This window comes from Salvelinus alpinus, chromosome 29 (genome assembly GCF_045679555.1).
Source record: "Salvelinus alpinus chromosome 29, SLU_Salpinus.1, whole genome shotgun sequence".
NCBI lineage: Eukaryota > Metazoa > Chordata > Actinopteri > Salmoniformes > Salmonidae > Salvelinus > Salvelinus alpinus.
In genome coordinates this window covers 47,713,889-47,726,019 of record NC_092114.1, presented here as the reverse complement: position 1 = coordinate 47,726,019, position 12,131 = coordinate 47,713,889, and the positions used below count along the sequence as shown (strand labels likewise).

At 42.1% G+C, this 12,131-nt stretch overlaps 1 protein-coding gene across 1 annotated transcript in view; it reads right to left on the bottom strand.

The window, feature by feature from the left end:
• LOC139558924 (zinc finger protein ZFPM2-like) overlaps positions 1–12,131 on the bottom strand; it is a 105,134-nt gene that overhangs the window by 43,563 nt on the left and 49,440 nt on the right. Inside the window, exon 3 of the mRNA XM_071374426.1 lies at positions 8,907–9,031. Within this exon, the coding sequence (XP_071230527.1) occupies positions 8,907–9,031 (125 nt within the window). The remainder of the gene's footprint in view (positions 1–8,906; positions 9,032–12,131) is intronic.

Sequence of the window (12,131 nt, the reverse complement as noted above, 5' to 3'; positions counted from 1 at the left end):
TGGCTAGGCCACTTCGGGACCTTAATGTGCTTCTTCTTGAGCCACTCCTTTGTTGCCTTGGCCGTGTGTTTTGGGTCATTGTCATGCTGGAATACCCATCCACGACCCATTTTCAATACCCTGGCTGAGGGAAGGAGGTTTTCACCCAAGATTTGACGGTACATGGCCCCGTCCATCGTCCCTTTGATGCGGTGAAGTTGTCCTGTCCCTTTAGCAGAAAAACACCCCCAAAGCATAATGTTTCCACCTCCATGTTTGACGGTGGGGATGGTTTCTTGGGGTCATAGGCAGCATTCCTCCTCCTCCAAACACGGCAAGTTGGGTTGATGCCAAAGAACTCCATTTTGGTCTCATCTGACCACAACACGTTCACCCAGTTGTCCTCTGAATCATTCAGATGTTCATTGGCAAACTTCAGACGGGCATGTATATGTGCTTTCTTGAGCAGGGGGACCTTGCGGGCGCTGCAGGATTTCAGTCCTTCACGGCATAGTGTGTTACCAATTGTTTTCTTGATGACTATGGTCCCAGCTGCCTTGAGATCATTGACAAGATCCTCCTGTGTAGTTCTGGGCTGATTCCTCACCGTTCTCATGATCATTGCAACTCCACGAGGTGAGATCTTGCATGGAGCCCCAGGCTGAGGGAGATTGACAGTTCTTTTGTGTTTCTTCCATTTGCGAATAATCACAGAAACTGTTGTCACCTTCTCACCAAGCTGCTTGGCGATGGTCTTGTAGCCCATTCCAGCCTTGTGTAGGTCTACAATCTTGTCCCTGACATCCTTGGAGAGCTCTTTGGTCTTGGCCATGGTGGAGAGTTTGGAATCTGATTGATTGATTGCTTCTGTGGACAGGTATCTTTTATACAGGTAAGAAACTGAGATTAGGAGCACTCCCTTTAAGAGTGTGCTCCTAATCTCTGTTCGTTACCTGTATGAAAGACACCTGGGAGCCAGAAATCTTTCTGATTGAGAAGGGGTCAAATACTTATTTCCCTCATTAAAATGCAAATCAATTTATAACATTTTTGACATGCATTTTTCTGGATATTTTTGTTGTTATTCTGTCTCTCACTGTTCAAATAAACCTACCATTAAAATTGTAGACTGATCATTTCTTTGTCAGTGGGCAAACGTACAAAATCAGCAGGGGATCAAATACTTTTTTCCCTCACTGTATATCAATGATGCCGCTCTCGCTGCGGGTGATTATTTGATCCACCTTTACGCAGACGACACCATTCTGTACACATCTGGTCCTTCTTTGGACACTGTGTTAACAAACCTCCAAACGAGCTTCAATGCCATACAACACTCCTTCCATGGCCTCCAACTGCTCTTAAATGCTAGTAAAACTAAATGCATGCTCTTCAACCGATCGCTGCCCGCACCTGCCCGCCCGACTAGCATCACTACTCTGGACAGATCTGACTTAGAATATGTGGACAACTATAAATACCTAGGTGTCTGGCTAGACTGTAAAATCTCCTTCCAAACTCATATTAAGCATCTCCAATCCGAAATTAAAGCTAGAATTGGCTTCCTATTTAGCAACAAAGCATCCTTCACTCATGTTGCCAAACATACCCTCGTAAAACTGACCATCCTACCAATTCTTGACTTTGGCAATGTCATTTACAAAATATCTTCCAACACTCTACTCAGCAAATTGGATGCAGTCTATCACAGTGCCATCCGTTTTGTCACCAAAGCCCCATATACTACCCACCACTGCGACCTGTATGCTCTCGTTGGCTGGTCATCGCTACATATTCGTCGCCACACCCATTGGCTCCAGGTCATCTATAAGTCTTTGCTAGGTAAAGCTCCGCCTTATCTCAGCTCACTGGTCACCATAGCAACACCCACCCGTAGCACACGCTCCAGCAGGTATATTTCAATGGTCATCCCCAAAGCCAACACCTCCTATGGACGCCTTTCCTTCCAGTTCTCTGCTGCAAATGACTGGAACGAATTGCAAAAATCACTGAAGCTGGAGACTTATATCTCCCTCGCTAATTTTAAGCATCAGCTGACAGAGCAGCTTACCGATCGCTGCAGCTGTACAGTACACAGCCCATCTGTAAATAGCCCATCAAACTACCTACCTCATCCCCGTATTTGTTTTTGTTTTTCTGCTCTTTTGCACACCAGTATTTCTACTTGCACATCCTCATCTGCACATCTATCACTCACTCGTGTTAATTACTAAATTGTAATTACTTCGCCACTATGGCCTATTTATTGCCTTACCTCCTTACTTCATTTGCACACACTGTATACAGATGTTCTATTGTGTTATTGACTGTATGTTTGTTTATCCCATGTGTAACTCTGTGTTGTTGTTTTTGTCGCACTGCTTTGCTTTATCTTGGCCAGGTCGCAGTTGTAAATGAGAACTTGTTCTCAACTGGCCTACATGATTAAATAAAGATGAAATAAAAAAATAAAAAAATAAAAGCCTGAAATAGCCCAGCGGACGATGTCTTGATATCTGCATTTCTGCGGAATGCTGCCACTTTCTTCTCCTTATCTCCTAAGTCACTTGTTTTTTCTAATTTGACAGGGCTTTGTTTTAGGGCCCTGACACAGCACCGGGTGGGGAGATGAGAGGCAGGGGTGAGGCAGGTGAGTGGGGTGTGGGATAATTATCAGGCCTCAGCATCAGCAGGGGCTTGCCACCTCATGGTCAGACCGGGCTGTTTTTTTGGAATGAGGTTGTGCTGACTTCACGTCGTTTTAGCTTCTCACCACATATCCAGAGAAACAGCATCACGGTTCCATTTTCTTCACGACAACAGGGCACAGGTCTTCCATGTTCCTCCCAGGGCACAGGTCTTCCATGTTTCTCTTTCTATTTTATGAGAGGTGAAGCGTGCTGAACGCGTAATGAGGGAGAACTCGGTTTGTTGTTTTGAAATTCTCTGAAAAGCTGTTCTATTGAAATAGTGGCCATATCTGGAAAAGCCAAAGTTCCTAAGGCTGGGCCTAAAATAGTATATAAGAGATGATGTAGAGTTGATTGTGTTTTGGATCACTGTCTTGCTTCATGACCCAGCTGCACTTCAGCTGACAGACACATGGCCTGACATTCTCTTGTAGAATTCTCTGATACAGAGCAGAATTCATTGTTCCTTCTATTGAGGAAAGTTATCCAGGTCCTTAGGTAGCAATGCATCGTTGGCATGAGGTTCTCACTGTGAAATTCAGTGTTTGGTTTTCGCCAGATTTAATGGAACCCACCTCGTTCTCATTGACTGAAGTTTGCGAAAAACCGCCTGGAAGCACCTGGATGTTTTATCAAGACTCTTGGAAGAATGTTCGATGGAGAGATGAGTCAAAAGTTTAACTTTTTGGACGACATGGGACCCATTATGATGACAACCCCCCCCCCCCCCCCCCCACACACACACACACGCTCCACTTGGGAGGCACATTGATCAGATTTGAATCAATGCTGCAGAACTCTGCTCTAAAGCTGTATCCATACCCACTGGATGTACTGATCATAATATAGTGGCCATATCTGGAAAAGCCAAAGTTCCAAAGGCTGGGCCTAAAATAGTATATAAGAGATGATACACAACGTTTTGTACTGATTCCTTATGTTGAAGATACAAAAAATATTTGTTGGTCTGATGTGTGTAATTATGAGCATCCAGACGCTGCACTTGATGTGTTTATGAAATTGTTTCTTCCAGTTATTGATAAGCATGTACCTATTTCAGAAACTGTAAAAGGAGTGGTGAATAAGTCTGGCTGCACTTCTGATTGGCAAACTTACTGTAAATCATGTGACTAAACTGAACAAAAATAATAAGAAGAATGAAATGATTGGCAGAAAGACCAATTCAACTCCATTTTTCATTGAATCAGATGGCGCATTTATCACAAAACCTTTTGATGTTGCCATTTACTTTAATGGCTATTTCATTGACAAAGAAGGAAATGCCAACAACAAGCTGTGAGCCATCATATTCATGCATAAAAAACCTACTAATGGAAGAAAGCATTCTAAATTTAAATTATGTAAAGTAAGTCTGGGTGAGGTGGAAAAAGTTTTGTTGACCATCAATAATGAGAAACCACCTGGTATTGTCAACTTAGATGAAAGCTACTGAGGATTGTAGTGAACAATATTTCCACTCCTATTTGTCGTATTTTGTATTTGAGTGTAGAAAAATGTTGCTTCTCAAACCTGGAGAGAAGTCGGTCATTCCACTACCCAAGAATGGTAAAGCACCCTTTACTGGTTCTAACAGCCGACCAATCAGCTTGCTGCCCCAAAAAATATGTTTGCAGAAAAAGAGCATTGTATCTGCTCAAACAAATTAACAACATACTTTCAGCATGCTTATAGAGAAGAGCACTCAACATGTACTGCACTGACAAATGACTGATGATGAAAATACATTTATGATAAGCTTTCTATCTAATAGAACATAGAGGGTTTTCTTTAATGGAAGCTTCTCTAATGTTAAACATGTAAAGTGTGGGTTACCACGGGGCAGTTCTCTTGTCCCTCTACTCTTTTCTATTTTTACTAATGGCCTGCCACTGGCATTAAACAAAGCCTGTGTATCTATGTATGCTGATGGTTCAACCCTATACGCGCCAGCAACCACAGCTAATGAAATCACTGCAACCCAAAACAAAGAGTTGAAGTCTGTTTTAGAATGGGTGGCGGTAAAAAACAAGTCCTGAATATCTATAAAACTAAGAGCATTTTAATTGGTACATTTGGTAAATAATTCCCTAAGATCTAGACCTCAGCTGAATCTTATAATAAATCATGTGGCTTTTGAGCAAGTTGAGGAGACTGAATTACTTGGTGTTACCTTGGATTGTAAAACTGTCATTGTCAAAACATACAGTATTTATTAAATTGTGGTAAAGATGGGTAGAAGTCTGACCGTGTGTTACGTTCGTCGATGGAAGGATCGGACCAAGGTGCAGCGTGGTAGGCGTACATTATAATTTATTAAATGAACACTGAAAAAAAAAATATATAAAAAAACGTAACGTCTAGTAGGGATAAACAGCGCAGTACCAATAACAAGATCCCACAAACTACAGGTGGAAAGACGCTGCCTAAGTATGATCCCCAATCAGAGACAGCAATAGACAGTTGCCTCTGATTGGGAACCATACCTGGCCAACAAAGAAATAGAAAACATAGATTGCCCACCCTAGTCACACCCTGACCTAACCAAATAGAGAATTTAAAGGATCTCTAAGGTCAGGGCGTGACACCGTGATAAAGAGATGCTCTGCTTTTTTGATATCACACTCCACGAAGTAAGTCCTGCAGGCTCTAGTTGTTACATCCTGACCATAGAAAGCTTTTATTTTCTATGGTAGAGTAGGTCAGGGCGTGACTGGGGGGTTGTTCTAGTTTATATTTTCTATGTGGGGTTCTAGGTTTATTTTCTATGTTGGTGATTTGTATGATTCCCAATTAGAGGCAGCTGGTTATCGTTGTCTCTAATTGGGGATCATACTTAAGTAGCATTTTCTCCACCTGTGGGTTATGGGATATTGTTTATGTTTAGTTGCCTGTTAGCACTGCATTGTCGTCACGGTTCGTTCATTCTTTATTGTTTTTTGGTTTTCTAAGTTTCACTTTTTAAATAAGTATGTGGAACTCATATCGCGCTGTGTCTTGGTCCGACCATTATTACGAACATCATGACACTAGTTTTATCTTATCTTGATTATTGCCCTGTCATATGGTCAGGTTCTGCAAAAAAGGACCTAGAAAAACTGCAGCTGGCCCAGAACCGAGCGGCACATCTTGCTCTTCTGTAACGATCGTCTTGAGGACAATGAGTGGACCAAGGCGCAGCGGGTGATGAATACATAATGAATTGAATTGGCAAGACGAACACTGACACGAAATACACTTGAATAAACTATAAAACAACAAACGACATTAAACAGACCTGAACATGAGAACTTACATAACACGAAGAACGCACGAACAGGAACAGACTAAACAAACGAAACAGTCCCGTGTGGTGACGAACACAAACACGAAAGACAATCACCCACAAACAAACAGTGAGAACAGCCTACCTTAATATGGTTCTCAATCAGAGGAAACGTCAAACACCTGCCTCTAATTGAGAACCATATCAGGCAACACATTTAACCCAACATAGAAACACATAACATAGAATGCCCACCCCAACTCACGCCCTGACCAACTAAACACATACAAAAACAATGGAAAACAGGTCAGGAACGTGACATCTTCACTCTAATCAGAGGGCTAATAATATGCATGCCAAGCTCTCTTGGCCAAAAGCAGAGGAGAGACTGACTGCATTACTTCTTCTTTTTATACAAAAGATTAATGTGCTGAAAATGTCAACTTGTTTGCATAGTCAACATACACACAGCTCTGACACACACACTTTACCCACATGACATGCCACCAGGGGTCTTTTCACAGTCCCCAAATCCAGAAAAAATTCAAGGAAATGTACAGTATTATATAGTGCAATGATTGCACGGAACTCCCATCTCAGATTGCTCAAGTGAACAGCTAACCTGGTTTCAAAAAACAGATAAAGCAACACCTCACAGCACAACGCCTATCCCCTATTTGACCTAGATATTTTGTGTGTATGTACTGATATGTAGGCTATGTGTGACGTTTTCCATTAATGTAGTTCTGTTCTTGTCTATTCATGTTCTGTATTATGTAATGTTTCATGTTTTGTGTGGACCCCAGGAAGAGTAGCTGCTGCTCATGGGGATCCTAATAAATAAAATACCAAATACTTCACCTGGAGAAAAGTCAGCCTGTCTAGTGGGTGGTAAGATAAGCAAGGGAGGCGAGAGTGTAGAAGAAAAGCATCTATGATCATTGGAGACTGTTCAGGCGTTCATGATCTCTTTATCACAGAGGAGTCTAAAGAGCTTGGGATACTGCAGCATCATCCTCACAGGATAGACCTCCAAAGCTGATGGACTGTTGCTGTTCACATTTGTATTGAGTATCCCTGACTATCTCTGGAACTTGATGGCTAACGCAGTATTGCACATTTTCACTGGTCAGATAATGTTGAATTAGAATAGTATAAACTTGAGAGTTATACTATGTGTATTCAAAATCCAACAATTTCAATGAATTTCAAATAATTAGTTGGACTTTAAAACAGGGGGCACATCCCAATGTCTTCATCAAAGGAATCTTTCAAAGACATCTTGGACAGGACATGTAAGCCCAACATTCCAGATATGTGTCCACGTGACTGTGACTGAGTGGGGATATGAGAGAGAGAGCAAGACGGAGAGCTCCACTGTAGTCCACTCTCCTCTCAAGTCCCACTGATTCTGCTCTTCCCAGCCAGGCTGAATCCTCTTTTCCTTATCAGGCCAGCACAGGCTGCATCGGCCTCTCCCTGCTCTGACAGCAGAGACAACAATGGGCTAGCGATACCAACGCGCTTCAGAGAGGGGAACCTGCCACAGGCGCAGATTACACACACATGCACACGTGGGTACACATGCGTGCACACACAAAAAGACACAAAAAGACACACACACACATTCCTTGCTTGCCAATTGTGTCTCTCTCAGAAACAAACACAATCAAACATTCTCTAACTTCACAGGAATCAAAAAAACGTAAGTAAGTTGGTAGAATGATAGAGGCCACAACGATTGTCTCCTAGTTCCTGAAAATATTGAAATATCTGATGTCATTGGGAAGTTCTTTGCAACATGCAGTGCCTTCTTAAAGTATTCAGACCCTTTGAATTTTTCACATTTTGTTATGTTACAGCCTTATTCTAAATGGATTAAATCAATTTTTTTCTCAGCAATCTACACACAATCCCCTGAATGACAAAGCAAATTCAGGTTTTTAGAAATGTTTGCAAATGTATTAAAAAGTAAAAACCATAAATACCTTATGTAAATAAGTATTCAGTCCCATTTGCTATGAGACTTGAAATAGAGCTCAGGTGCATCATGTTTCCATTGATCATCCTTGCGATGTTTCTACAACTTGGAGTCCACCTATGGTAAATTGATTTGATTGGACATGATTTGTAAAGACACACACCTGTCTATATAAGGTCCCACAGTTGACAGTGCATGTCAGAGAAAAAGTTTGGAACCACAAAGATTCTTGCTAGAGCTGGCCGCCAGGTCAAACTGAGCAATCGGGGGAGAACGGCCTTGGTCAGGGAGCTGACCAAGAACCTGATGGTCACTCTGACAGAACTCTAGAGTTCCTCTGTGGAGAAGGACAACCATATCTGCAGCGCTCCAACAATCAGGCCTTTATGGTAAAGTGGCCAGACAGAAGCCACTCCACATGACAGCCCTCTTGGAGTTGGCCAAAAGGCACCTAAAGACTCTCAGACCGTGCGAAACAAGATTCTCTGGTATGATGAAACCAAGATTGAACTCTTTGGCCTGAATGACAAGCGTCACGTCTGGAAGAATCCTGGCACCATCCCTATGGTGAAGCATAGTGGTGGCAGCATCGTGCTGTGGGGATGTTTTTCAGCGGCAGGGACTGGGAGACTAGACAGGATCGAGGGAAATATGAACAGAGCAAAGTACAGAGAGATCCTTGATGAACACCTGCTCCAGAGCGCTCAGGACCTCAGACTTGGGCGAAGGTTCACCATCCAACAGGACAACGACCCTAAGCACACAGCCAAGACAAAGCAGGAGTGGCTTTGGGACAAGTCTCTGAATGTCCTTGATTGGCCCAGTCAGAGACAGGACTTGAACCTGATCTAACATCTCTGGAGAGACCTGAAAATAGTTGTGCAGCAACGCAATACATTCCAACGGCACTGTATTTGGACCCATCCAAATGTAGTTATCAAATTGTTCATATCACATCTCCAGAACATAAACAGTTCATTATTTTGTTACCTACCATGTCACTTCCTGCTGTGGTCATTTCGATCTTCCCCTCGAAAGGACCCCATGTGGTGCCCACAGGGAGTGCCTGGCGAAAACGTGTCCGCCGCTCTGTACCGTCATAGAGAATCTCCAGCTCTCCTATAAAACACAACACAATCAGTATTTAGATAATTTATTAACATTCAATCATAGCTCAGCTTGAGTTCATAACAAGGGTTCTACCTGGAACCAAAAGGGGTTCTACCTGGAACCAAAAAGGGTTGTCCTATGGGGACAGCCGAAGAACCCTTTTGGAACCCTTGTTTTTTTGTCAGAGAACATTTTGATAGAGAACATTTTTCACAAGCTCCCTTGAGTGAATTTCAGGATTACTTTCTTCCTCATCATACATTGAACACCACCACCACCATCACCATCCTCACTGAGCATCTCCTCCCTCTGCAGTCAATTACCAGATCATAAACTTCATTAAAGCACCTCTCCCTAGCCTCGATCCTGGATGACCTAGCTGTCTCTTTGATTAGGTTTTAGCCCCAGCAGTTTGACAGCCAACATATAAAGTGGATTAAGCCCCTTTGTCCATCCAGTTTTGATATGAACAGTGGAGGAGTGGGTTAAATCATCCAGTTTCAGGAGTATTTTTTTTTAAAAGCACAGGAGATTGACCAGATAGAAAGGCTGAGGAACCTAAGTCTCTGGCTCGGCAAGATCAGGAGTCGTTATTTCTCTGTGTCTAAGAACTCAGATCACAGCGGCAGGGGGTTCCTGATTGAGCGGCCCACTGGTCTTGTTAAATGCAATGAGCACTGAGCATACTAGTAAAACGGAATACATACATCCAATACTCCAATACCCAAAAATATATTCAAGGCTGTCACACGAGGCACATCTCTCTCTCTTTCTATCTCTCATTCACTCCCTCCCTCCTCTATCTCTCTCTCTTGCTCTCTGATGAATATCTCTGTTCTGAAAAAAATTATAATTGAAGTTTGGTTTCGGGGGGAATGTTGGGGAGTTGGGACACTTGAGGACTATTTTAAGCTCTGCTTTAATTTTTCTGTCTCCCTCTCGTTGTCCTGCACCACTCCCCCACATTAGTGACACGGAGAAGTAATCCAATACACAGGACTCTATTGTGCTGAGATGAGAGGCTGGTCTCCTCCACTGCTGAGGACCTAATGCACCTCCACTCCCTAGCTCCCTCTCATTCCCCTCACTCCCTCTCTTGCTCTCTCTACAGACTAATCTGTGAGGGACTTAAAGGGACCTTATCTCCTGGCTCTCCTGCTTCATTTCATGCTTGATTTACTTTAATTTGTCTGATGGGGCACAAGGATTTGGAGACAGCCCATCTTTGGTTTGGGAGATGAAGAGAGAGGGAAAAAACTATTTCTCAGGCACATTGTCGCGGGGTTTTGACTTCTCTCACTCTCTCTGTCTAGATTTCCTAGAGAGGGGAATGATCTTGTTGTTGTGGTGCGTTGGAGGTTTCAAACTGTTAGATAATAAAGAGGTTGTAGGGTGTGAAGTGATTTCATGATGTGCTGCAGCACAATGATGGTCATGTCAAGTCCTCTCACAGTAATACCGTGAGACCATGTACAGCCCTTGCTGATGGTTCAGGGTTGATCGACCACAAGTTCAAGACTCAGATATACAGTATACCAATATACCAATATATCACCCCAACATTAAAGACAAGGTTGTGTTCTGTGGACTCAACTTGAATCCTCTAACTAGCCAATTCTAAACCACAAAACGCAATAATTTAAATATGCATCTTCATATTAAATCACTATGTATTCAATTGGGAGAGTGTGATATAAAGCGAATAAAAATAAATAAAAAACAGGCCTATAATTGAACAAAAATAAATGGAATAACAGTTGTCACTATTAATGAGACAATTATTCCTTGATTGACTTCCTTACTTCCTATGTATGTTTCCTCTGGTCCAACAGGCTTTCCTTTCCTCCCACACATATTCCATTCTATTTTACCATAATCAAAAAGGCTACATTTCACTCCCTTGACCTTCCTGTCAAACCCCTGTGGGGTAGACAGCACTGCTACACAGGCCAAGGCTTTCTAGTTCTATTCTCCCTTTAGATCTGCCACTCTTCCCCCATTTACAAACACTAATAAATTAATCTCTCTAGCCGCGAAGGGCAGCACAGAAGGCAGCTTTGCTTTCCATTCCATTGACAGACTTGAATTCAAACATCCAAACTCCTCTTCCCCCTCACTCACTAAAAAAATAGCTGGACCTGACTGCGATCATTGGAATTCCCCTCACAACGCGAAATTTACTTAACAGCGGGTGTGTGAGCACTGATAAACAGACTGACGATCCAGCAACACGTCTTTCTCCAGGCTGAGGCTTTAATTACTGCCGAGTTGTTTGTTGAGGACATGATTAATATGCCGCAGGAAACCTCCTAATTGAATACCGCAACACCCTCATAATCAGGGAGGAACATGGTGTTTTGTTTTTTGAAGATTAGAGGCCTTTTATCATTATCAATAATAATATTATTATTAACAGCATTATTTGGTGTCTTAGTTAATTCATCTGACAACCAGGCCACTGGTCCCTCCTCCTCCCTCCATCGTTCATCCACATACTAAGAAAAGGAAGTGAGAGATCCATCATTTAGACACTGCTTTTAAAAACAAGACAAAGTGAGGGTCAGGTGGACAAGTGTGTTGATAATATTCTTAAAGAAGGAATTGGAAGTATAGAGAGATCTATAATACTAGAGTGGCTGATGTTAGGAATGGTACTCTCAACACCTTTCAGATGTATACAGAAGCCTATTCACATTCTGACTGTCAAAAGCCAATATTCTAGCTCCTACACAGTAAAATCAAGAATAGTTAAAATCACTGTGTTAAAAATGTTGGGTTAAATTGACTCTACTGGGATTATCTTAACCCTCAAGAGAGTGATACACTGCCTGGAGTTATTGTTGATAAATGGGACATTGGGACGGAGTACTTTTAACTCCATTAAGAGTAACCAGAGAGACATGGAGCAAAATCTATGGAGTTATCCACAGATGTGGGAATGGCCTATTTCCTAACATGTTATGTTGCAGGTTGATTCAAAAAACGTGTTTGTTTCAATATTTGTGTTTTTGCATGTACATTGATTATTTTTTATATTATGCTACACAAAGATAAGTAACACGTTTTTCTAAACTAATCCAATCTGTAAGTGGTTGAATTTATATCAACC